This window comes from Mauremys reevesii, linkage group 2 (genome assembly GCF_016161935.1).
Source record: "Mauremys reevesii isolate NIE-2019 linkage group 2, ASM1616193v1, whole genome shotgun sequence".
Lineage (NCBI taxonomy): Eukaryota > Metazoa > Chordata > Testudines > Geoemydidae > Mauremys > Mauremys reevesii.
Genome location: NC_052624.1, coordinates 204,408,148 through 204,435,771, shown reverse-complemented (window position 1 = coordinate 204,435,771; position 27,624 = coordinate 204,408,148). Strand labels below are relative to the sequence as shown.

General features: G+C 39.5%; 1 protein-coding gene across 2 annotated transcripts in view; it reads left to right on the top strand.

Annotated features, from left to right (window-relative positions):
• Positions 1 to 27,624, top strand: part of SMCHD1 (structural maintenance of chromosomes flexible hinge domain containing 1) — a 181,113-nt gene that overhangs the window by 135,329 nt on the left and 18,160 nt on the right. For both annotated transcript variants that reach the window (XM_039527011.1, XM_039527012.1), the window contains exons 35-45: positions 373 to 460; positions 945 to 1,076; positions 6,227 to 6,379; positions 9,509 to 9,635; positions 9,814 to 9,933; positions 11,258 to 11,343; positions 12,603 to 12,725; positions 12,973 to 13,163; positions 13,998 to 14,107; positions 25,827 to 25,897; positions 26,687 to 26,858. In XM_039527011.1, coding sequence (XP_039382945.1) covers positions 373 to 460; positions 945 to 1,076; positions 6,227 to 6,379; positions 9,509 to 9,635; positions 9,814 to 9,933; positions 11,258 to 11,343; positions 12,603 to 12,725; positions 12,973 to 13,163; positions 13,998 to 14,107; positions 25,827 to 25,897; positions 26,687 to 26,858 — 1,373 coding nt within the window. The remainder of the gene's footprint in view (positions 1 to 372; positions 461 to 944; positions 1,077 to 6,226; positions 6,380 to 9,508; positions 9,636 to 9,813; positions 9,934 to 11,257; positions 11,344 to 12,602; positions 12,726 to 12,972; positions 13,164 to 13,997; positions 14,108 to 25,826; positions 25,898 to 26,686; positions 26,859 to 27,624) is intronic.

Genomic DNA, 27,624 nt, shown 5'->3' with positions numbered 1-27,624 from the left:
AAACCAGTTTTAAAAATGTTCATCCATTCCATTATTAAATATAACGGATAACTTTCCATGAAGTAGTTTAAAATTATAGTTGTGACACAAGGTGACAGAACCCAGAAAATTCAGTGTCGTTATGCATTTGAGTGGGAGGGAGCATTCATCATTCCATCTTGTATAAAAGAACAGAATTTCATATAAACTTCCTCAGACAGGTTATCACACGTTTTGTTCATAAAGTTGGGTAAAGAATGGATGGAATCTTATGGAAAGTAAAGTACCCCATCACTTTTCAGTAAGTGGTTAACAGGAATAGATAAAGATTTGATTTGCTGACCTTATTTGTAATGTCAACATTAAGATCACTATTTTTTTTAATTAACTTAGGGATAAAATGGTTCCAGAGAGAGTGGGAACTTACAGCATCCAGTTTGCTTTTGCGATTGATAAGACAAATATACTCAGCAGTGAACAGGTTTGCTTCTGTGATGAATTATATATAGTTAGGTGTATATATAGTAGGAAATAAAGTATGTGAATTCTTTACAGTAAATGAAAGATGACTGATTTTAATAAAAACATTTGAATTACTATTACAATTGGCTAATTTACAAAATCCATAACTTTATTTTTGGTAATAACACACCTTGAACAGTTGATTATCAAATCATGTTTTTATTGGCCTTTTAAGTAGGCAGACATCTGCTGAATAGACTTTTTTCATTTTGTTCTCGTGTCTTCATAAATGCCTCCTCACTGTTTCTTTTAAAATATAACATTTTTTTTTAAACTGCGTAATCTATAAACTAGTAAAACTTGTTATGGCCCTTTGAATTGATGATTAAGTTTTAAGAACATATTTTTAGCTTATACATTGTATTCGTTTCAGTATTGTTGGGCAGCCTACATATTGTAGATGAAACTTCAGTTAACTGTGTTGTTCCTCTTACTTTCTTAAGATTATAATTGAAGTGGTAGCTAATATTCCAGTGCAGTTGCTACCAGAATCTCTACCAGCTACTCCTGTAGTTTCTAATGTTCGAACTGTTGCCAGCCGGACTCTGATCAAGGATTTATGCCTCCATATAAAGGTAATGTTACTTTGCTGCAAAGCAGTAATTGGAGCAATAAATAAAGGTTATTAAAAATCTGATGTATTTTGCTCATTAAAATTATCATCTTTAATTGTAAAATGTTGGATAAGTAGAGATGTATGAGAGGATGCAGCTGTTCAAAACTCAGAACTGTTTAAAAAACATTTAAAAAAAAAACTTGCTGTCTATATTAGAAAATAAAAAAAAGGGGGTTGGTTTGTTTTTTTCCCCCAAAACGTATGAACATAGAAATGACATTACATGCTGTTATTTCCTTTACTATTTCTGTGGACTTGAATTTGAAGGTTGTTGACAACAGGGGGCGCTACTTCCCCTGAAATGCATCTTTACTAGCTCCCAGTGGAGCAGATTACTGTCAGACCAGTGAAAAATGTCCACAGCAATTATCTTCAATACACAGCAGGAAGGAATTACACAAGTGGTAAAGGGTTATATCAAGCACATAACTCCTATGTTAGACATTAAGAGCTATACATTAAGACCTATACATTCCTCTGAACAAGTCTCTCTTTTACAAACATACACAAACAGGCCTTGAGCTAGCCTCATGCAGTTCCTGCTTGACAAACAGAGAAGGCAGTTAACAATTTTATAGATGGCTTCTTCCCTCCAGGTCTGTTCTTCTCAGCCCTCTGGTCTGTCTCAGATTCCCTTGAGGCAAGGCCTTCGCTGCCTTGAGACACCTCTAGTTCACAGTCCTACTTGAGCCCACGGAGCAGAGTTTTCGCTACTTTGCCTAACAGTGTTGCTTCTTCAAGTGTCAATTAAGGAATCCTAGTAACAGTAATTTACTTTGCTTGATTCTTACACTCCTTTTCCTCAAAGGAGTCACATGTCTTAAAAGCATGCCCAGTGGGGATTTGGTTATTAATTTTATCTTATTAGTATTTTAGAAGGAGCTGGGGGGGGGTTGTACCAAACGAAGTTCACCCCACTTTACTCACTCATCAATCATTCACTCTGGCTCGCTGTAAGGTCACTATAACCAGGTCGACCTGTGTTCCATGCTGGAACTTTATACGTGCGATAGTTACTTTTGCATGGGCCCATATTTGCATACCAGTAGGTTCAATATCGATCACACACGCAGACTTTGCCAGTCCTTTATCAAATCTGCTTCTGCTTAAAGGGGACCCTGCTCCCAGGATCCTCTGTAGGCCTTCAGCCATGTTTAAGTCATGTCAGGTTATGCTCACACTATTCATTCAGTATGACTACACCAGTTTGACACCATCCCAACATAAGTCTTCTGCTTTTATGCCTTCATATTCAAGATGATGAGAAACTCACACCTTAAACTGTTAGTCCTACAAGTTACTCTTGTATAGAGTAAAAAAAACAGGAGTACTTGTGGCACCTTAAAGACTAACAAATTTATTTTAGCATGAGCTTTCGTGAGCTAAAGCTCACTTCTTCGGATGCATAGAATGGAACACACAGACAGGAGATATTTATACATACATGGTATAGAGTGTAACTCTGAAAGTAGCCACCTGCTCTAGATGGTGTCCTCAAACCCCTCTTTCCTCCTCTCCCCCCAAAAAAGAAAAGAAAATCATCTTCCCCTCAAAGGACAAAAAAACACCAGGTTATTACAAGAGCCACAGAAGGTGAGCTCTTCCATGATTGCTCCTTGTTCTTCTGGGGAAAAGTTTTGAGCCTGAACATCTTGTTATCATTCCTCACATCAGCTAAGACACACTTGGAGACATCTTTAAAAGGATGGATCAGTCCTTCTTGGAACTTTTGAAAAACCAGATTGTCCTTGCCAGTCATGGACTCACAGGATGGAAGTCTAGAAATCTCCCTGAACCTACAGATGAAGTCCAACTCTAAAGGAAAAAGAACATGAGTCCCATCCCAGCTTCTTAAGAGGGTTAATCATGTTACTTGGCAACTCTGATCCCTTCTGAAGAAAAATCTAAAGAGCTCTTTTAAAGATGTTCCCTTTCATTTCATTTCCAATTAAGTCACATAGTGATAAGTGTATCATCCTCCTGCTCCTTCCCTCCTCCCTTGCAGGAAAAATCCAAAAGGGAATAACAGACTAGAAAAGTCAATTCTATGGGAATTACCAGTCACCACCCTATTGTCCTCTTCCCTGTCTTTCCCCACCCCCACCCCTCCAAATGTCTTCCATCTCCCCAAAAGGACAAGAGAACCAAGAAGACTGAAAAATAAAATCAGGAAAAACCAGAAATCACCACAGATTTTCATCTCCTTCAATAAGTTCTAGTTCCTCTTTCAGAAAGGGGGAATTCTCAGCTCTGGATCAAGATGATCAGAAATCCAAAAAGAACTTCAACACTGAGCTGAAAAATCAGATGTTCTTTACTCAGACTTCCATGAAACTCTGAGAGTGGTGGTTACTGTGTTAAGATAGAATATTAGAAAATAGGGCTAGAAGGTACCTCAATAGGTCATCTGTTCCAGCCCCCTGCACTGAGGAAGGACCAAACAACCCAGACCATCCCTGACAGGTATTTTGCCTAACCAGTTCTTAAAAACCTTCAATATCAGGCAATCCATAACCTCCCTTGGAAGCCTATTCCAGTGCTTAACTATCCTTACAGTTATAACGTTTTTCCTAATCTCTAACCTGTGCTGCAGATTAAGCCCATTACTTTTTGTCCTACCTTCAATGGACATGAAAAACAATTGATCACTGACCTCTTTATAACAGGCCTTTCATAAATTAGAAGATCCTTTTCAGGTTCCCTCTCAGTATTCTTTTCTCATGACAAAAAATGCCAAGATTGTTTTTTTTAACCTTTCCTCATAAGTCAGGTTTTCTAGATGTAGCAGGGCCCCATTTGCTCCTGCCTCTGCTCTGTTCCAAAAGCCTCTTAGAGACCCTGGGGCTCAGCAATCACCGGTCCAGTTTATTTACAGCATGCAATCCCACCACCTCACCATATACAGCTTGAGGATTTCAACCTTAAGGACTTCTCAGCCTCTGCACCCAGGAGGGAAGAGCTACCGCTCTCCTTCCACTCTCTGGCTTCCCCTGGCTTCCTTCCTCTGGGCCTGTTTGTAGCCCTGAGCTGTCAGCTGTTTCCCATTCACCAATCAGGTGCTGGTTTCTCTAACCAGCTCCAGTTTGCCTCCCTTAATTGGAACTGGCATGACAGAGGGCTGGCTCCTGCCCAGCACCCTTCACACTAAAGTTTATCATGTCTTTTTGAGTTTCATCTTGTTGAGTTCAGACCAATTTTCCAATATGTTCAGGTCATTTTGAATTCTAATGCTATCATCCAAAGTGCTTGCAATCCCTTCTGCCTTGGTGTCATCCACAAATTTTGTAACCATGCTCTCCACTCCATTATCCAAGTCATTAATAAAAAATATTGAATAGTATCAGATGCGGCATCCCACTAGGTATGTCCTCCTGCCACTCTGAGTATGGTCTTTCAACCAGTTGTGCACCCACCTTATGGATCCTGTCAGAGAAAGCATATGCACAGACTAAAGCCAATAATAAATATCTCCCATCCAAAACTAAAACCTTCAGAAGTCATTAGGGAGGAGTGGGGAACTCCTGAAAATAGAAAATGACTTAGTTAGCAAATCTTGAGATTATGCAGGCCCCAGAATGGAAGAAATTTGCCTTCGTGATCTCCAGAGTTGATTCAGTGGTGACATCCTTACCAGAGGATAATGGATAATTCCTGTTAAGAGGGATGTCTTTTCCAGACACCCTGTAGACAGGAAGATAGGAGCCATTCTTAGAAGGGACTTCAAAGCCTTTTCAGAGCCCTAGTGTCAACCAGATGCTTTGCTAGAGTGCCAGTAACTGATGTAATGTCCTAAAAATATTCGATCCCCACATCCATGGCAAATTCAATCCATACTAAAGAAGATATTCCTAGCTATAACATTAATGTTTAAGTGTTCCAGAGATTCCATGATCCTTGTTGTGAAACCAGTGTCAACCAGTCTAGTGGCCAGATCCCAACTTTGGCTTTAAGCTCTGGACAGTAGATAACTTCTACAAAACAAATTTGAGTACCATTACTACTATTTCAAGTGATTATCCACATATCTCACTTCTGGTGCACATGTATACCATAAATGTGTGATCAGATTCTTTTAAGCTAGTAGTATCTGCTGGTGCTGCCTCTGCACCCTAGATGTGCTCATGGCTCCCACCCAAGGACATAAAGGGCTGAGAAGAACAACCATTCCTCAGTTCCTTCTTACTGCCCATTGCAACAAGACAGAACCCCCACAGTGTCTGTTTACTCTGCACTCCATGCAATCTCTTGTTAGCTAGTAAGTGTAGATAATGTATTTACTAGTTTGTTTACATGCCTTGGCCAAAAAAAACCCAAAAACATTTATAGTGCATTAGGGAATACTCTCCCAATTCCGGAACCCTCGCCAATATGGCTGAAACAATTCCCTGGCATTTAAAACTTGCCCCTTTTGTGATGCTGCTGTTTCACTCAATGGGCATTCTAGGTGCCTGTTTTTCCTTGGTGAGGGATACGTTCCTGACAGATGCTCTGTTGATCCTTCTCCAAGTGGACCCAGAAAGCTTTCTGCTGGAATGTTCAATGAGGGCGTCTTCAGAACTAGGGCTGAAAAATGCTGTCAAGCCTGAATAGAAACGTTTGGCTAGTGCTCCTGTGAGATGCAGCTCTACTCTCCAAGGACCACTGCTTTAACTAGAACTTTACATAACAAAAACTAGCACCACACTCTATCTTCCCAAGCCTGAATGTTTCCTCACATGCTAAGAAAGAGTTTGAAAGGTTCTGTAACAGCGCCACCTGGTGACTCCTTCAATAACAACATTTACCCTAAATCAAGGGATCCAAAACTGGATTGCCCCATCAGCGGATGGAGTTGTGGCAGTCCCTAGTGTGTGGAGGACACCACTTTGTTCCGTTCAGTGTGATCTCACTCATGCTTGCTCGTGAAGTCAAGCTGTATGGAGGATGTCATTTTGCTCTACAAAATGGCATCTTCAGATGCTGTCTGGGGTCTCAGGAGGAAATAATTCATTAAAATGGGGTCATGTTAGCAAAGAGTTTGGTGGGGGAAGTTTTCTGCCCTAAATATTCAGTGCAACTCTTATTCATGACCTACACAAACTCATTTTTGTTTGTTCTTTTTTTATTAAGGATGAATACAACAACCGTACAGGAAATGATTTGGTTGGCAAGATAATAGCTGCAATTAAGAGTTCCAGTGAAGAAGATACAGAGATCCCAGTCTTTCAGGGGAAAGTTAAAACAATTGAGTTTCCATTTAACAGAGGATCTGCTGAAATCGTTGTAAGTGTTTGTTTTAATCACAATGAAAAATGTATTTTTATTTGTAGGTGACATTTCAGTAATTTAAATTTTTTAATGGAATTCCTTGTTTTTTTCCATAGACTCATAGATTTTTAAGGCTAAAAGGGACCATGAAACTATCTAATCTGATTTCCTGTATATCAGAAGCCATCAAATATCACTGTTATCTGTGTATTGATCCCAATAAGTTGCTTTGCTAAAGCAGGTTGTCCAGTAAAGCATCCATTCTTGATTTGAAGACATCAAAAATCCACCACTTGCCTTGGCAGTTTGTTCCAATGGTCAGTTATCCTCATTATTCAAAATTTGTGCTTTATTTCTGATCTGAATTTGTCTGGTTTCAGTTTCTAGCCGTTAGTTCTTGTTACGCCTTTCTCCACTAGATAAGAGCTCTTTTATACCTGGTATTTTCCCCTCATGAAGATTACTGATACACTCTAATCAATTCACCTCTCAGACTTCTTTTGATAAGCTAAACATATTGAGATCTTCTTGAAACATGGAACTGGAATGTGTGTGTGACATCACAAAAAGTATATTATCCTCTCAGTCCTATAATAGTTTTTCTTTTATATTGAGCAATTTATTTAAAACTTTTCAGTGGGGAGAGAGAAAATTATTTAATTTCATGGAGTGCCAGTCTCGAGGAAAATGCTGGATAGTGCTTCACACTAGCTTCTGGAAGCAGAAATAAAAAAATGTCTCTCTCCAACCACTACCACCTGCCCTCAAAGAGCCAGTTTGGCAGCCAAACTCCAGTCTTCCTGCCTCAACAGCAGCTGACAATGTTACAGTCTTCCTCTGCTTATGCTATGAACCTTCTTTCTTTCCCTGTTATCTTTTCCTGGTTTTCAGCTGTCCTGCTTGTTCTTTCATTCTGGCATAGTAATCCTACTGCTTTGGACAGGAACTCCTGTTGTCCCTCTCTCTCTCTCCCTTGAGGGGATGAGAGTGTACTTCAGTAGTAACCATCTTCAGTGACTCGTGTATTCCTTCTCCTTCCAGTAGCAGGTCGAGTTGTTTAAAGGTATATCTGCATTGCCAGGTGAAGATGTGATTGTAGCATGGTCTGGCATACCCCGTGTTAGCTTTATTGTAGCTAGCACAGGTAATAATAGCAGGATGGTGTACACTGCAAAAGAGTAGTTTGTTTTGTATTGGACTTCAGCACAGGCTAGCAATCAGAATACCAGCCCTTGAGGGCATGTCTACACTGCAGCTGGGAGCTTACCTGCCAGCCCAGATACACAGACTTGTGCTAGCTTGGCTAAAAATAACAGTGTGGATGTTGTGGAACTGGCAGCAACTCAGGCTAACCAATCTGACTCCTGGGACCAAGCTCGGGTGGCTAGCCCAAGCTGCTGCAAGTGCTGCAGCATCCACACTACAGTTTTTAGTGTGCTACCAAGTCTGTCTACCTGAGCTGGTAGGCATGGTCCGAAATGCAGTGTAGACATAAGGCTTTGAGGGCTGGTACGCTGATTGCTAGCCTATGTGGAAGTCCATGCCGCCACATCTGTCCTATTATTGTTACCCATTAAAGCTAACACAGGTATGCCTATCCATGCTACAATCATACCTTTACTTGGCAGTGTAGACATAGCCTTAATAACCACCAGTGCTCCAATTTATAGTAGCTGAGAACCTTTTGATTTAATCTAACTTAATATACATGAGTAGACCTATTGAACTCAATGGGTCTATTCATGCGCATTAAGTGTTTGCAGGATTGAGGTCTTCGTTAGTTGTGAAACAGCTTTTAACTTTTTATTCAACTATAATTTTGCATCCAAAATTCAGGGATATTCTTAAATTATGGCAGCATTCCATCTTGCCTAGAAGTATGGGGAAGTACCAGTTAGCATCATGAAAATGAAAACCACATAGGTTTTCACTGGTATTTAGAGTTTTGTGAACATGGAGAAATGAGGGGAATGGGGAAACAATTTGGATCTATAATATCTGTAACAGAACTTAAATTATTACTTTCTAGAATTTTAATTTCTTAGTAATTGCTGACCAAATATGTAGTTACAATATCTTTTTGGAAGTCATTTAATTTCTCTAAAGGTTGTATTGTTTTATTTCTTATTGTATTGGTGACCTTTAAAAAGTGGATCTCTTGTCTGGTTACGTAGAAATCTCTCAGCATTAACAATGGAGTTCAATATTAGATTTATTGTGATCATCACTTGTATAAAGCTTGGGGAAAATGCTATGTATGTGCCATTATTTAAGTTTACCCATACTCGTTTTACTTTTATATCATTTTTGATGGTTGTGGTATTTGCTATATTAAACTATAGGGAAAGATGAGGTTTTAATAAGAAATTATTGAGAAATAGGTCTAAAAATATAGTGTTTGGAAGCGGGTTAATTTTCATCTTAGAGAAAGTGCCCTTTAATAATAAAATGACTTCTCTATCTATCATAACTTTGTTCATTCACTTGGGACCTACTGTCTGTTTCCATAGTAACAGCAGCAACTTTAACTCAGCATTGGGAGCAGAGTGACCAGATAGAAAGTGTGAAAAATCGGGACAAGGGTGAGGGGTAATAGGGCACCTACATAAGAAAAATCCCCGAATATCAGGACTGTCCCTATAAAATCGGGACATCTGGTCACCCTAATTGGGAGTTAGGCACTTTTCTTACCTGGGTTTATATATTTGGCCTGGTTTCCCATTATGTTTGCATTGTGTTCACATGATATAAATGCACTCTAATGCTTCCAGGAAATTTTTATTTATGGGAGAGAGTATAAGGTATATTTTTTCTAAATGTTTGTTTGATCTTACTGATAAAACATATAGTTAAAACTACAATTCTTTCATAAAGTAAATCTGATATTTTAGTCCTTAAAATTAAGGTATAGAGTATTCAATCTTCAAATTTTTATTAAGAAAAGAAATTATAAGTATTGTTACTTAAGGATAACAGATACTGACTTCGAAATTTATCGATAACTATTTAAAACTTTATCTATATTTTATAAATAGTACTTAGTCAGCGATGTGATATTTGACTAGGAAAAATTCGTAAGTCAAATTTTATTTGTTGTGATATATTTGTGCATCTTATATGATGTGTGTATATTTGTTTCTACAGAATCTAGTGCTGGCAGAAAATAGCCCTGGAAGAGATAGCACTGAATATATTCTTGAATTTGAGGCAGACTTACCAGCTTTGGCAAAACCTCTGGAACCATACCGTCTATCATTTATGTTTTACAATGGTGAGTTTCAAAAATAGCTTTAAAATACTTCTCATTCCCAAAGTCTGACTCTTATTTCCACCCAAAAAATATCCATGTTGGTTTTGGGCATCTTTTCTCTACATCAAGCTATATGACATTTTAATATGTACTTCTGTTAGTATTGCTAATGGAATGTTGATGTGTTTAAATAATTTAGATTTTAAGAAACAGCAGCGGATGGCAACGCTTACAAGAGAGAGAGATGAACTATCTAAGTCAATAGCTGTATACAGAAATATGTTTGATACCACTGAGCAGCTTATAACTGAAATTAAATGTAAGTCATGTCATTTACATATATACTTTAAAAATAAAAAGAAATGTTTTAACTATTTTCTCAGGAAGGAAACTAGTTTTTTCCTATTATGATTTTGATATTAAAGAAATTGTAAATATCAAACTGAAAAATGAGGAAACAAATTTGACAGTTTATTTTGGAAAAACATAGTGTTTGTTGCATTGGGAGAAAAGCATCTGGTTATTTGACTAGGTGTACATATAAAAAGTCTAGCAGTTATCTTGACGTGAGGCAAAATCCTTAGGCCAAAGTTTTCTAACATGGGTGTCTAAAGGTGGACACTTAGGTCAGTGCCCTAATTCTCACAGCTTCTGAGCACTTTCATTTCTTCAGTGAGAGCTGTGGGTGCTCAGCTTGCTGGAAATCAGACTGCCCTTTAGTTCCCTAATTATAAATTTAGGGACCTAACTTAAAGCCAACACTTCAAAAGTGGATATCTAAAGTTTCATAATGTAATTTTTCTCCGTTCACCCTAGAGACAATAACACCCAAAAGTATGAATCTACGTTGGTTGTATATGTTTGTGTGTCCCTACAGCAGTCATGGTTGTTTATAAAAAGAGGTTAAGGAAGAAGCCGTCAGTTAGATATGTACGAAAGACTTAACGTGAAAGAGTGAGATGAATAAAAGTAACAAAAACATACTTGTACATTTTGGTTATTCTTAAACTTACTTTGTTTGGATCAGCCTTCTTATTGACTCAAATATTTTATTTGTTTTATATGCCACGTATTTTGAACTCTTTCTCTCATTGTTAATTGCTAATATAAGATAAATGAAGAATATTGATAAATTATAAGAAACGTTTGCTCGTTGCAGTACCAAGATCAGGGTTAAATTCCATAGATGTAGTTCTAATATGGGCTCTCGATGCAAAGCTGGGTTCTAATACTTGTGGTAGAGGAACTTTTAGGAGCATTCTCAGATTTCAGACATTTCTGTCTAAGATAGGAGATCTGGACACGAGCTGTGCACTATGCACTGTTTTTTAAAACATTTTTGTTTTGATTTGTTAGATTGAATGGAGAATAAGACAAAATTATTGGCTTTACTTCTTTGTTTTCAAAGCTGTTTCAATATAATTGGGAAGCACTTATTTGAAGAGAAATTGTTTGCAGTCTGGCCAAGCCCAGGACTCTTGTGATCAAATCTGAGGTGCGTCCAGTATACACTGGAAAGCAATTGTAATGGAATTATCTCTAACAAGGGGAAGGAATACTCCTAGAAAAGAATTCATTGGCTAATACATTTTCCATTCCAACATTACCTACCATGCTAAGTGTTGATTATTAAATTGTTTCAGATCAGGTCCAGGAAGCTGAAACAAAACAATCTCACCTGAAGAATGAACTGAAAAAGCATCAAATTGATATTCCACAGACAAGCATAGTATGGCTTTTTAATTTCCTTTTTAATTGTTTATTTCACAACAAGCAACATATTTAACACTGTACAAGTAAAGCCAACTCTGAGCTTGTGTTGTATCAAAGAATCAAATAAAATGTGTAATCCATACATACTTATCTACCAAAACTCTAAGGTGTAAACTTAATGGGTCACTTATATGAAGTAGTGCCAAAAACTGTGCTTAATTCCTTATGTAAAGCAAGCTTTCATTTACTGTTCTGACAGTACGCCAGAATACTTATTTGAAGGGACCATTTCTGAAGGTGAGTAGTTAGCTGTATCTGTCCATATGTAGTCCTTGCTTCTTGGCAAAGACTACCAGTAGAAGTGCCAGTTTTGAGGATTGCTACTTATAATATTATACAGATGATTATACTTTTCACACATTACTGACCAACGCTGAATTAAAATTAGTAATTTAGAGGTTCAGTACAATATCTCCCATTATCAATTTCCCTGAAAGATGAGTTACTCTTTAAAGAATCTCAAGTATCAGAGGGGAAGCTGTGTTAGTCTGGATCTATAAAAGCAGCAAAGAATCCTGTGGCACCTTATAGACTAACAGACGTTTTGGAGCATGAGCTTTCGTGGGTGAATACCCACTTCGTCGGATGCATGCCCACTTCACCCACGAAAGCTCATGCTCCAAAACGTCTGTTAGTCTATAAGGTGCCGCAGGATTCTTTGCTGCTTTTAAAGAATCTGAGACATCTTGCATTGGTAAAGTTTTGAGTTCATTATTGAAATAATTGAATACAGAAATGAAGGTTATAAATAATATATATTATTTTGTCATGAACCAATAAAATCAGTTGGTTTTCTGTGCATTCAACAGTCTGGCCAGTTGGTTTCCCTCTGTTAGCTTAACCTTTAGGCGGAGAGCCTAATTGCTTCCTTCCAAAATTTTGTTCTCACCGCCCAGCTACAATCCTTCCCTCTGACTCTTGCTCTTTCTTCAGTTCCTCTTCTGTCTTGGCTTAAGGCAGGCACCTTCATTTCCTCATAAAGCAATTAACCAGTCTGACAGATGGAAAATGAAATAGGCACCTGAATTCTTTCAGCAAAAGAACTATAGTTGTGATGCCACCTCTTGTTTTCCTCTGACACCAACTAGAATAGAGCCATACTAAGTCTGATCCAGATTGTTTATGCTTCACAGCAGAAACCTGATTTACGGCTAGGTAAAATCTTTCTTCAACTGATGAGATGATGTACAGTTAACTTTCAGTTTTAATTTACAGTTGCAATATGTTGATTCTCTCATAAAACAAAAGATGTTGGAGCAGGAAGGAGTAAAGAAATCTCCAAGAAGAGCATGTACCCTTTCAAACTATCCCAAAGACAATCAGGATATTTTAGGGAAGGTAAGTTTTGTTAGTCCTTTTTACAACAATTCCATGGTGAAGAACTTCAAGCTGTTCAGTCAGTAAGCTCCTAAACAAGTTTCTAAGTAACCTCTGGAAAAGCAGCCTCCAGAAAGGGGTGCCAACAGCATCCCATCAAAATTGCCCAGTTATTGTAATGAGCCTTCAGTTGAAGAGGGATTGTGGATAGCAGGAAAAACATAAGTGATCTTGTTTCCAACGAGTATTCTTTACTTCTGTTGTACAGATTGCACATTTAGCACAGATTGAGGATGACAAAGCAGCGAAGGTCATCTCTTGGCATATGGCTAGTGATATGGACTGTGTAGTCACCCTAACTACTGCTGCTGCTCGTCGTATCTTTGATGAAACCCAGGGTCGACAGCAAGTCTTGCCTCTTGATTCTGTTTACAAGAAGACTCTCCCGGATTGGAACAGGTAAAGGAAAAAAATTGTACTTTTGTTTTCCTGGAAAACTTTTCCTTCACTTATTTTTTTTTCTAATTTTGTTTAACCTTTATATTAGCAAAGAATTCTAGTTAGAAAATGTCTTCACAATCATGTTAACTAGCAGGAATGTAGCTTAAAATCTTAAGTAATATCCCAGTTTTATAAATTTAACTTCGTATTGTTACTTTCTATATTCTAGAAGAAACTTTTCTCTTATAGTGCAGGAGACCGTATATAACTCCTTTACAATTAACAAAATATTATTGGATAATGTAATGGTACATAGAATTAGATATTTGGACCTATCACTTAGTACTTTGAAACCCTAACTTTTTCCGTTCAAATCATGAGCATGTTCCCGGAAATCATCTGTAGTCATTCAAATTACTATACTGTTCCATTTCCTGGAAGGAGAAGATGCAATGTAGAATTTCAGGTTTCAGCTATGCCCCAAAAGGAAACTAAACTAATAAATTTAAATAGATAACATTATATGCCTTTGCTATTTAAATACACTAGTACTTAAGTATCTTGGGTGGGTGGGTGGCATGGTTTTTCAGCTGTTTGTGAAACTGTGTATCAAATCTGGCCTACATAGGACTGTTACATTCAAAAGTAACTCTTGAAGTCAGATCAGTTCAATTATATATCACTAGGAATTTGGGTTTCTTCAGGTGATATGTATTAACATTGGGAACTTCCAAGTCCTGGTATTGAAGTGTGAATATGTAGATCAAGTATAGTTTCCTGTTTCTGATTAGTGTGTCAAAAACCATGGTAGAATAAAATAAAATATAATTTGTTTTCTTTTTTCAAAACCAGGACTTTACCTCACTTACGAAATGGAAGAAATCACTTCAGACCTATTGGAAACCCTGTATTTGCCAGAGATTTGTTAACATTTCCAGAGAATGTAGAGCATTGTCAGATAGGTAAATGTCACTAAAGAAATATTATCTTAATTTATAAACGGAGGAGACTCAGAAACCATACCAAATCATATAGTGAGTGATCGCCATTAAAATCTTTACCAATTTGCCTTTTACGAAAGCGATCACATAACTTGTGTTAGAGAGAATGACAGTAATGTTAATTTGCAAATGACAAGAAGATTTTAACAATGACCACTATTACCTTTCTTCATTCTTGATTGTCATTCTCCTACTTTCTCTTCCATATATTTAATTTTAAAACAAAAACTTCAGCATTATCTCATAACCTCCAGTTTGTTTCAAAATAATTGGAGTCAATCTTGATATAAGTTTTAAAAATATTTTAAAAGTACTATGTTACACTGTTTGCTGTTCCTTGTCTTTTCAGAACTATGTAGGGTATCATATCACCTCAGACCAAGATACATCCTAGCTGGATTATGTATAATCATACCTTTTCTAGCAATATACTATTTCAAACCCTGGCTTTCTTAAGCTTTTAAAGATCTATCCAAAACTAAATAGTATCTGATATTTTTTATCACGTTACCAGTGTTGAAGCATTCCTCTCCAATATTAATCAAAAAACAGTTTTCCTTTCAATCTTTTCCCAAAGTTATGCATCTGCCTTCATTTCACTCAGATTCTACTTTTCATGAACGTTCAAATGATAGACTATTGCTTAGGGGTTGGCAATAATTTTCTGGTGTTGCAATATTACAATAAACATTTTCCAGCAGTCTTCCAAGGGAAGTAGTAGAAACCACAATGCTTGAAACATAGAACAGAAGACTGAACAAAGTTTGACACTTAGAAAATACCTTGTATGGCATAGTCCTGTCGAAGAAAAACTTAGTTCTTGCTTTTTGTTTGGGTGCAGCAAAAAAATAACTTTTATTTTTTTTTTAATTATTATGGAGGAGAGAGAGAGAGTGCCACAGACAGGGGTCCCCCCCCTCCTCAACTCTCTCTCAACTAAACAATCCAAGCAAGCTTTTTTTACATTTTTTTTAGACAATTACAATAAATAATACAGACAGTAAAAAAGTTTTATTACACATTTTTTTATATATATAAAAAGGATTATCTTATTTGTCTCAATCCTAAGAAAAAGAGCAGTGATTTTTGGTTAGTTTAACTTTGTACAATAAACTTGTGTCCTGTCCCTGTCCTGTCGCCTCGCACTATCTTTTTTATTACAACAGTCTTACGTGTATGTGACTCTTGGTGGCTAACTAACATCATCAACTAACATTCAATCCTTTTCAATTCCTTTATTTACTGGCTTCCACAGTCCTTTCCTGTCAGGAGAATGGACTTGGAAAAAAAGTCCATGGATCTTTGATTTCTGTGGTAATGTATGTTTCTTGCTATCTGGAGGGTTAACCAAACAACGACAACATTATGGAAGGAATAGAGAGAATACTCCTGGAATAAGAGTTCTTTATATGAGTCTTCACAGCAGGTGTAATCAGTTGATCTGCTTAAATTAAATGCAAGTGCAGTAACCTTACTTCTCTTCTGAAGATTTCAAGAGATAATGTTGTGGCGGAAGTATACTTCCAGCTAAGTAATCTTTCAGTAGCGTCCTTATGGATGCTCCACTTCAGGTGTGGCATTTTTCTTCCATTGGAGACTTTCAGTAGCAATGCCTGTTCAGCCCATGCATGCTCCCTAAGCATCCTCATGCCTACACAGAGGTTTTATAGGACTGCATGGGCCAATTGTCCTCAGTTCCTTCTCAACCACCTGGGCCAGAGATGGAGTGGTTTAGCCTTCCCACTTGGTTGGTTGTTAAGCTTGCCTTCTAATTTAGTTTAGCCCTTTTTAGTGTTTTGTTTAATTTATTTCTTTCATTTGGAGGGTCTTTATTTTATTCCCTTATTTTTCCCCTTACTACCTCTGGGGGGGGAGGGAGTGAGACCCTTTTCCTCTTTTACGTGGGTATGTTGGGATCACCAGGATTCGAGCATTGTCTCACTTGTCCAAACACTATCCTGCTCAGTGACAGACATTCCTGTTATATTAGTCTCTGGGGGACATGCATATCCCTCAAAAGTGTAACTTCTATGTAGCCCTCAAGAGCAGGGCTAGAAAAAAGATAACAGATCAGACTCAAACTTTTCAAGATGGAGCGGTCTCTTCATCATGCCTCTGATTCAGGTCAGAGGACCCATCATGTGCATCAGCCACCAGGTGAGCTTATTGCCCTGTCTGTATCAGTACCACATTCACCCAGACCTTTGAAGGAGAAATTGTCAAAAGGTACTGGAAATGCCTCTAAGAAAAGGAGTTCCAGGTCTCCTCATAGACAGTCTATTTCAAAAATATCTGTCTCCACTGAAACTAGCTGTTTCTGAATCCTCCTTCCTTTGTTGGGTACTGTTGAGACTTCAGACTCCTTCAGTACTGATAGGTCTCCAAGACACTAAGTTCATCTGAGAACTACAGTTCCAAACGTACTTTGATGCCTAAACAGTCTTTTGTACCACCTAAGCATGATCAGAGCAGCAGGAGAAACAGGCCTGCTACTAGCAGTACCAATGGACCCTCTTTTGCAACCTTTGGTGCCTAGCCACATGACCTCAGTACCACAGAAGGTTAAATTGCCTCAGGCTTCACACTCTTTGAGGCATCTAGTATCATTGGTACTCACACTTCTACAAAGGACTTATAAAAGTAGGTTCCTCTTCTATCTTCATTATCTCACTTGGTGCCACAGGACTTTAGGTATTCCAAAGATCTGCATGTCTCTGATGAGCCAGTATCTCCCCTCTTAATGGGTACCAAGCACCTATCAGTACCAGGATTGTCATGGTCACCAGAATTACAAATCTGTCTGCTGCCACTGGATTTTCCACCAGTTTTGGAGCAAGGTAGGGCTCCTCTCTGGACATCGTAGAGGATTTTTCTTCTGATTCCCATGTCTATATCCAATATTCCCCTACCTATCACTACAGGGCTCCCTCCCTGATACTTACAGGGAGAAGAACTATTAGTGTGAATGGCACACTCCCACTCCTCCTCCATAGTATGAACATCAATGGGTGCCACCTCCAGTGCCTTATCGCCCCCTCCCCCACTGGGGACCCTTGGGACACTTACCATCAACAGTGTTGGTCTCTCTCAAAGGAACTATTGGAACAGGCAGCCCCCTACTTTAGCCTCCTCAGTTGCAAGAGGAAACATTTTCCACCCACAACCATGACCTCATCTTCCCCAGATGAGGCTGTGATGGCTCTTCCTCCTTCCCTGGCCATGAGTTCAAAGAATTGCAGGACCAGGTGAAACAGATTGCAGGCTCATTGCAGATCCAACTAGAGGAGGTCCAAGAATCTCAACATAAAATCTTGGACATTCTGCAAATGTCACCTTCTGTGCACAAGTGGCTCTACCTATAAATGAAGCCCTCCTATATCATGCCTAAACCATCTGGCAGACCTCAGCAATGGTGCCCAACACACACAAGATTTGGTAAAAAGTACTTTGTCCCAGCAAAAGACTCAACATTTTTATTTTCAGATCCTGCACCCAGTTTTTGGCAGTTGAAGCTGTAAATCAACACTGCAGACAGCCATGACAGGGACCTTTTTCACTGTAAAACCTATTAATCTGTGCCCTTGCAATTTAGGATTGTGAATTACCAAGTGCTCATGGCAAAGTACAATCACACTAATTTTTCAAAATTTACTTCTTTTATTGAACATCATAGCTGAAGGTCAGCTATTGGCTCAGACTCCGCTATTAGCCTCCTTAGATATGGCTGATGCGGCAGCACACTCCATCTCCATGGCTACTATTATGTGGCAGGCATCCTGACTGCAGCTCTCGAGATTCCCTCGGGAGTTTCAGAACACAGTTCAGGACCTTCTTTTTGGTGGAATCAAACTCTTTGCAGACAATTGACGGATAATTACAGACCTTGAAGGATTCCAGGGCCACATTTCAGTCACTTGGAATCTACACGTCTGCAAACAAACATAGATTTAGTAGATCTCAGATAGCATCAGATTCTATCCCACACAATTCTTGGGTTTCCAAAGACCCACTGAGCCACACTACATCTGTTTCGACCATGCAGCCACCCTCATCTTCAAAGCATCAATTTTGACAGACTGGTTAAGGGTCCCGATCAGCCCCCGTTTATGATCTTTCTGCTGAATCTTTTTGCTGCATTTACCCATCTTCCTCCGTTTAGGAACCGCCTCTCCCACTTCCAGCTGGCATGGAAGCAAATTATACTCCGGGGGCTCAGGATCTAATGGAGTGACAGCATTGATCCAGGAACTGAATAGGAGGGGGGCTTCAGGGCCACATGGGGACAGAGATGTGTGGCTGCAGGGGCACATGGGCCTGGGGCAGATGTGCCTGACTGAATGGGAGAGGCTAGGGGTCTGCCGAGGTCTGCATGGGGGAGGCTCTCCAACTCTCTAACAATCCCCCCCACCCCCTCAAAATAAAAACCTGTTTTCCCCCACACACACACACACCAAACCTCCAAGTTCACTCCCAGGCTCCTGCCCAGCGATTCAGATCATCTCTTACCCCTGATTCCGCCAAGCCTTTCCACTGCTTCTGAGGGGTGTGTGAAAAACATTTCTGTATTATAGTTCAAATTAATTATTACTCAAAGTTCTGTATTAATATGCCAAGTATGGAATCTATTTGTCAAAAAAAAACATTTCCTAAATCTTTTTGTTTTGTTTTGTTGTTTTTTGGGTTTTTTTGGTCTGTATTGTTAATCATACTTGCTGACAGGTATTTTGAAATAAATTACCAAAATTGAAACTGGTGTGACTAAATTGTGCTATTTTGACAAATAGAATATTGCAGAATTTTAAAATATGTACAGAATTATTTTTTTTTGGTGCAGAATTCCCCCAGGAGTAAGATTACATTGGGCAGTTGGGTGCTGGTAGTCATTAGATCAGCTTACTCCATCCATTTTACATCTTTCTCTTCCCCAGCCCCTTCCCTGTCCCTTTGCAGGGACCTATCTAATGAGCACTTGCTGAGACAGGAGATTGACTTCCTTCTACATTCAGAAGCCATATAACGGATTCCTGCACAGAATGGGGGTGGGGGAAGGGGTTTTACTCCCAGTACTTTATGGTCTCAAAAAAGAATGGATGTTGAAGACCTTTTCTAGACTCTTAAACAGCTTTGTGAAAGCACAAAAGTTCAAGAAGATGACTCTTGCAGCTGTAATTCTATAGTTGAATCTTGGGGATTGGTTTTCAACCCTCAACCATTAGCATGCATATTTCCACAACCTCTCTAGGCAATTTATTCTAGTGTTTAACCACCCTGACAGTTAGGAACTTTTTCCTAATGTCCAACCTAAACCACCCTTGCTGCAGTTTAAGCCCATTGCTTCTTGCTCTTACCTTAGAGGCTAAGATGAACAAGTTTTCTCCCTCCTCCTTATGACACCCTTTTAGATACCTGAAAACTGCTATCATGTCCCCTCTCAGTCTTCTCTTTTCCAAACTAAACAAACCCAATTATTTCAGCCTTCCTTCATAGGTCATGTTCTCAAGACCTTTAATCATTCTTGTTGCTCTTTCTCTGGACCCTCTCCAATTTCTCCACATCTTTCTTGAAATGTGGTGACCAGAACTGGGCACAATACTCCAGCTGAGGCCTAACCAGCGCAGACTAGAGTGGAAGAATGACTTCTCATGTCTTTCTCACAACACACCTGTTAATGCATCCCAGAATCATGTTTGCTTTTCTTGCAACAGCATCACACTGTTGACTCATATTTAGCTTGTGGTCCACTATAACCCCTAGATCCCTTTCTGCTGTACTCCTTCCTAGACAATCTCTTCCCATTCTGTATATGTGAAATTGATTGTTCCTTCCTAAGTGGAGCACTTTGCATTTGTCTTTGTTAAACTTCATCCTGTTTACCTCAGACCATTTCTCCAATTTGTCCAAATCATTTTGAATTATGACCCTATCCTCCAAAGCAGCTGCAATCCCTCCCAGTTTGGTATCATCTGCAAACTTAATAAGCGTACTTCCTATGCCAATATGTAAGTCGTTGATGAAGATATTGAACAGAGCCGGTCCCAAAACAGACTCCTGCGGAGCACCACTTGTTATATCTTTCCAGCAGGATTGGGAACCATCCATAACTACTCTGAGTATGGTTACCCACCTTATAGTAGCCCCATTTAAGTTGTATTTGCCTAGTTTATTGATAAGAATATCATGAGAGACCGTATCAAATGCCTTACTAAAGTCTAGGTATATCACATCCACCACTTCTCCCTTATCCACAAGACTCGTTATCCTATCAAAGAAAGCTATCAGATTTGTTTGACACGATTTGTTCTTTACAAATCCAGGCTGGCTATTCCCTATCACTTTACCACCTTCCAAGTGTTTGCAGATGATTTCCTTAATTACTTGCTCCATTATCTTCCCTGACACAGAAGTTAAACTAACTGGTCTATAGTTTCCTGGGTTGTTTTTATTTCCCTTTTTTATAGATGGGCACTATATTTGCTCTTTCCCAGTCTTCTGGAATCTCTCCTGTCTCCCAAGATTTTCCAAAGATAATAGCTGGAGGCTCAGATACCTCCTCTATTAGCTCCTTGAGTATTCTAGGATGCATTTCATCAGGCACCGGTGACTTGCAGGCATCTAACTTTTCTAAGTTTTTTTTTAATTTTATTTTATCTTCTAAACCTACCCCCTTTCCATTAGCATTCACTATGTTAAGCATTCCTTCAGACTTCTCGGTGAAGACATACGTGGTATCTTGTGGCATCATACAGATACCCACATGGGTCATCAGTAGGACTGGAAGCTTTGGATCTATCAAACATACCTCCATCATCTGAATTCCTGGAGTAACTGATAGAAGTTATAGGCTATCCTCTACGTGAACCAGCACGAGAGAGGAATGGGACACTTTGCTTGTGAGTTTCACAGGAATTTGCTAACAGTAGACTAATAGAGGAATGGTGAGTCTCAGGAATATTGTGTTCCATTCCAGGCTCTTGAGGAGAGTGTTCTTGAGTGGGCACAGTCTTTTACCCATTCTCCTCAAGTGTGTGACCTCCTCTCTCCCCTCCTCTGGTTGTCCCAGAGACTTGTCTGTCTCCTCCTGGCTTCTTTCCCCTCCCCATCCCCCTCCAGTCTCCTTTTTACCATCCCACAGTCTCCCACTCATCCCCTCCTCTCAGTGCCCCAACCCCACCCATGTTTGCCCCCCCCATTCCCTCCCCAGTCTATCTCTCTCTCTCTCCTCAAACAACTCAGTTCCCACTACCCCATGTTTTTTGTCCCAATCTCTGCCCAATTGCACCCAGTTGTGACAGATCAGAGTAGCTGTACCTATTCCCCCCCCCTCTATGGTCCACCAACCATCACCACTTCATGCTTCTCCATCACACCCATCACAAGTGAAGACACGTCTCCCCCCCCCCCTTTGTTTCCCAGGCTGCACTGACTGAGAATTACCCTGAATTCCTTTGCTAGGCTTTTGCTTTGCTTTCCTCAGAGGCTATAAACAGTGTACAGTGTAATTGCCCAGTTACCACAGCACAGCCACATTTATTCTACATTTATTCTTTCAGAAAAAAACATTTAAAACAAAAAAAAAAACACAAAAAAACTAAACAACATCTGACACATGCCCAACTGAGATCAATCAACAACCAAATCTCTCTTCTCTCTGTCTGTTCTTTTTTTTTTTTTTTTTTTCAATTTTTTTTTTTTTTAGCTGCTTTAGTCTAACAGCTGCTAACAAGCATGTTCTTCCAACCCTTCCCCCGAAGGAGTGGCGTTTCTCTCGGACAGAATGTCCCATCCATGTGCTGGATAAATAGGCCCTTGGCCCATTTAAACTCAGGCTATTAAGGAGAGGATTTCCTGACAGTCTGTTGGTTCTCTGGAGAGTCCAGTTTGAACGAGTACATCCAAGCCTCTCCAGGTGCTGGTTACTCTCTGGAGTATTACAATCTGAATGAATTTACCTAGTCATCCTCCCCGTTCTTAGCTCCTGGAGGGATGTGGTCTCCATGTAATTACTTACAATCCCTGGTCCACAATAAACTTAATTCAGTAAGGTTTGTCCGGAATATTGCAGGAAATTACCAGTTCTGTCACACCAATCTCCCCACCACCCCCAGTCTCCTTGTCTCAATCCAATGCTCCACTAAAGGTTGGGCTCTTATTCACTCTGCATGTAAATCAGATGGTTTCTTCCTCCATGCTGCCTGGGCCCAGCAGCACAGGGCCAAAAAAGAGGCTGCCTGTCTCAGTTCAGGTGCTTGCACTTGGACCATGCAGGGCCCACAACAGTCTGAGTTGCAGCTGCCGGGAAAGTCCTGCTGAACTTCAGGCTGCAGCATGCCCACAGCAGATGGGATCTTTGGGGAATTTAGTGGCATGTACAAATTACTCTATCTTTCAAAGGCTTATAACTTGGCCAAAATTGGACAGATTCTCACAGATTGTAGAAGGCACATCCTTGAGACAAAGGACACCCCACTACCAAAGTTCAAATCCCTGCTCCAAAGTATGGAAGCTCTAGAGTTTGTCAAAGAAGAAACTGACAATTGTTTTTTTTAAACACAGGCAAAACAACATTTTTTTCCCTACCCTAGTTCTCAGAAATAACTGAAATTTTTGGCTGAAATTTTCCAAAAATATTCAGAGCATGAGGGAGACACATGGCATGGAAATTTCAACCCAAATAGTTAAAAGTTTAGCAAAATTATAAGCAACTAAGAAATGCTAATACCAGTTCTTTGCATCACTCTTCGCCACCTCGGCTCAACTTCTTGATTCAAAGTAATTGGGTCTGTGCAGTTCAGCTGTCCAGTTAACTCCCAGGCAAAGCAGTGACACTGTTTAACAGATTTGCTAACATACACAACACCACATTTTCAAATAATGTGTTTGCTCTTAATTTTTTTTCCCTGGACTGAGCAGAGAGGCTTTAATTAGAGGCCTATTCTCTTGAAGCTGGGAAGTGCAAACATCTGAGTTATTCAGCCACATTTCATTTTAAACAATGGAAAGTCCTGCTCATTATCTCCCCCACACACACACTCAAAAATGGCTTAAAAGATTTTGCTCAAACTCTCTCCCTCCCCCATCATCCCAAATTCTCATATTCAAGTTGACACCAAGCATTTAAGATTTCAGCCCAAACAGTGAATTCAGTAAAAAGTAACAAGTGGGGTTATAGTGGCAACAGTTTTGCAACCTTGATTACAATGTTCACTATTAGCACAGTTGTTACTACATTGAAAAAAAAAAAACAGACTTTTTAATCAAAGTAGTAGGATCTTAAAGGTTCAGGCCACTAGACCCTAGAGGAGTTTGCCTATGGCTCCCCAGCCCTCCTCTTCCACGTTAGTTTTCACTCTGTTAGAACATTTTATTCCTTTGCATCAGATGCTTCTCCTATGATTGAGTGGCACTCTCAATCATGTCTTTCTGACCTGGGGGTTTCCAGAGGTGGAACTTTTTGCCAACAAGAAGTTCAGATAGCTTTGTTCAAGAGGATTGTGGGGCCTTCACTCACTAGGAGATGCCTTCCTCATCCCATAGGTGAGGAGACTTCTTTATGCATTTCCCCCAATACCTCTAATATTAATAGTTCTAACATGGCCAACACAGCCTGGTATACTTACCTGGTTCACCTGGCTGTTTGCGGACAATCAGCCTTCTGTCCATTTCTTATCTCTTCTCTCAAGATGCCAGTCAGACGCTTCACCCTAACCTGGGAATTCTTTTCCTCAAGACTTACTGTTCTGCAGAGGTACAACAGGTGCTGTTGATGAATAGTAGGGAAAAAATCCACATGATAAAAAATTGAAGAGATTAAACCATTGGTATGACCAGCGGCATTTTTCATCCACTCATTCTTCCCTCTCAGCTGTTCTGGACCTGAAATTGAAAAAGACAATATTATCAGATTTCAGAGTTAGTCTGTATCCACAAAAAGAACAGGAGTACTTGTGGCACCTTAGAGACTAACAAATTTATTTCAGCATGAGCTTTCGTGGGCTCCAGCTCACTTCTTCAGATGCATAGAATGGAACACACAGACAGGAGATATTTATACATACAGAGAACATGTATGTATATCGGCGTTCCATCAGAGTCTGCTTGACTGCTATAATGGACTTTCCTTTCCCAATTGAGCATTTTTTGGTGTTCGCTCATCCCACAACAAAGTAATTTATCAAGGGGTCGAGGAAACTTGTCCCTCAGATTAAAGAACCTGCTCCTGTTTGGGATCTGAATTTAGAACATAAGGAGCCCCCTGCAGAGAGACAGGTGTCATTAATCCCTTTGAGCCAATTGTGATCTGTTCTCTCTTTAACCTATTCATGAAGATGGCCTTTTTGGTGGCTATCACCTCTGCCAGAAGGTGTGGCTTTAATGGCAGACCCCCCCTCCCCCTTTACTGTTATTTCCCCCAAGGACAAGATTTTGTTATGGCTACATCCTATGCTCTTACATTAGGTGCCATCTGAATTTCACATAAACCACCTCATCCATCTTTCAGTCTTTTTCCTGAAACCATATCAGTCCAGGATAGATGCTACCTTGTACATCAGAGGGTGTTAGCTTTTATCTGGATAAAACCAAGTCATTCAGGAAGTCTCTCAGACTGTTTGTTTGTAGCAATTGGTGATAGGTCCGAAGGGTCCACGATTTCAACCCAGAGACTCTCCAGGTGGATTTCTGGTTGCATAATATCTAGCTATGAATCTACCAATATACCATCTCCTTCTAGGGCAGTGGTTCTCAATCTATTTACCATTGATGCAGCCCACAATGTGTTATGTGGACACATCTGATAATACTTGTATGGCCCTGAGGATGTCACATGGGCCGCAGCTCTGTTCTCATTGGACAGCAGGTTGAGAAGTACTGTTCTAGGGTATTAGCCCATTCCACAAGACCTCTCTCTGCATCTGTGGGGTTACTCAAACATGTTCCTATTGTGAAAATTTGCAAGGCTTCAGCTTGGACTAATTGAGACATGTGTCTTTGATCAGAGATTTTCAGTAGCAGTTGCCCATTTGGCTCGCGCATGTGCCCTGTACATCCTCATGCCCCACATTAAGGCTGTATAGGGCTACACAGGCAAACCAGCCTGAGTTCTTTCCACCACAAACTCACACAGAAGAAACTCTGAAGCAGAGGGGAAGGAGTTGGATATTGGTGCATTTATAGAGATACATGTCTCAAAGAACTCCAGCTACTGCGTAAGGTGAGTAACCTCCATCTGTGTCCTAGACACAGAGGCAGTCCTAAAACCTTAGTAAATCTTGTGTAATAAAAACTGCAATTAAATAAAAATACAATAAATTCTTATGGGCTGAAATGCCTCCTACCTACAACTTGCAACTTACATTCAGAGTTTTCTTACATCATAAATGTCACCTTGAGTTTCATTATTGTTCATTTTTTGTCTTTTTTGCTAGAGAATTACATTGTAAAAAGCTGTTTTATATTTAAATTACAATAGATATAGCATCTTAGCTATAATATAGCAGATACATTTTAAAAATTCAGTTAGTGGTTATGCAAGCTTCTATTAAGAACTGGTACTGCTTCTTTTAAGCTGTTGTTTTGAGTTGTCAATATCATTTTGGACATTTAATTTACTATAGACTAATACATGTTTAAAGTATTTTATTGCTGAGAAGTTTCACCATTTGACAATTCATTACGTTTACAGTGTTCGGGATGCTCTTAGGTGACACCATCATTATTGACAATTTGGATGCTGCCAATCATTACAGAAAGGAGGTATGTACTGTACCTTCAGGTGTTTGTGTATTTGCTTAAAGAAAATCCTGTTGGGTTACAGATTTTGTATACTTATGAATGTACAGGGACAGATCCTAAACTTGTGTAAATTTTCATAGCTTCATCAACTTAACTGGAGCTATGACAATATATATTAGCTAATGATCTGCCCCAAAATGCTTTTCATTCAGAAATCCCAATGCACTTCACAATGGATGCAGTCTATAGTATCAATGTTGACAAAATTGTCTGGGGTTTTTGTTTTAATAAAAAAAAAATACTACCATATGAGTGTTGTTCTATACCATGGAGCTAGCCAGATGGTGTCCTCTCTGTCCTTAGACTCTCCCTGAAATGCTCAGAATCTCTTGCTTGGAGTGGGGGATCCTCAGTGGAGGGGGCATACTGAACATGCCAGTCTGACTGTGAGCTCTGTGCTCTGGCCGTTCAAGGGTCAGCTGGCTGTGAACAGGCAGATCATAATTCACCTTCCAAAGTTTCTGCAAGTGACAGAGTATGCAGGGTTGGCACTTTAAAGGAAATGTAACTATACATTTAAATAGAGCAAGTTTGCTCTGTAATTTTGAGACTCAATAGACATGATGCCATTTTTACAGAATCACTTTTCAGTGTAGAACCACCTGCATTATAATGTAATAAAGGTCGCTGTAAAACTGGGGGGTCCACCACGACTGGCCCACCACTACTGATGATTAAGCTTTTCCTTTTAACAGATTTACTATACCTACATACTTTTTACCTATGAGATTTATTTTTATACCTATGTAGGTTGTAAAAATCACACATTGCCCAACATTACTGACTAGGGAAGGAGATAGAATTCGCAGCAATGGAAAGTTTGGAGGCCTTCAAAATAAAGCTCCTCCAATGGACAAACTCAGAGGAATGGTATTTGGAGCACCAATGCCAAAACTTTACAGTGCTCTTTCTGGACAGATAGGTAAGTTCACAAAGTAGTGATAATGCCCCAAACATTATTTACTGTAATGTTACTTGTATATTTTTTTGTTACATCTGTCTAAGGTAAGAAGTGATACTTTGTTAGGTGTAAGGTTGTCTTTTAAAGTATTACTGTACAGTCACTTTTTTATGACTACAAATTGAAAATTTGGCCTCTAAACTCTGTCATAGCGTTTCTTCAAGAAAAAGAGAAATAACAAAAAAAAAAATTTGTTTTGAAATGTTTCCTGTTTCATAGGTGTTACTAGTAAGAGAGCGTTGTGCTGGGTTATCACCCCCGCCTCCTGGGTGCAGTCTGGGAGCCGTGGGAACCACTTTGCCTCCTAACCATTCAGCTGGGCTGCTCTCTTTCACACTGCTCTGCTGGTGATTCAGCCAGCCTCTCCAGGCCCTGTTGTTATCCAACATGACAGCAAGTGATACCACCCACCCAACCGAATTACCTGAGTGCTTTACCTAAGCCACTCAAGAACAGACAGAAGACGACAATCAATTTTCCAGCTCCCCAGCCTTTCACCTTTGCTGGAGTATAAACCTGGTATTATACTGTCTTGCACTGCACAAGGATCTGTACAATGCAAGCTCTTTAGTATAGTTCACTTTGCTGTCAATGTGGGAAAGATATGCACAACAAGCCTGAGTTCACCAAGCTGAGATTTTCCCAGACACTTCACTTAAAGACACACTGGTTAAAATAAAACATAAAACAAGTTTATTAGCTACAGAAAGATAGATTTTAAGTGATT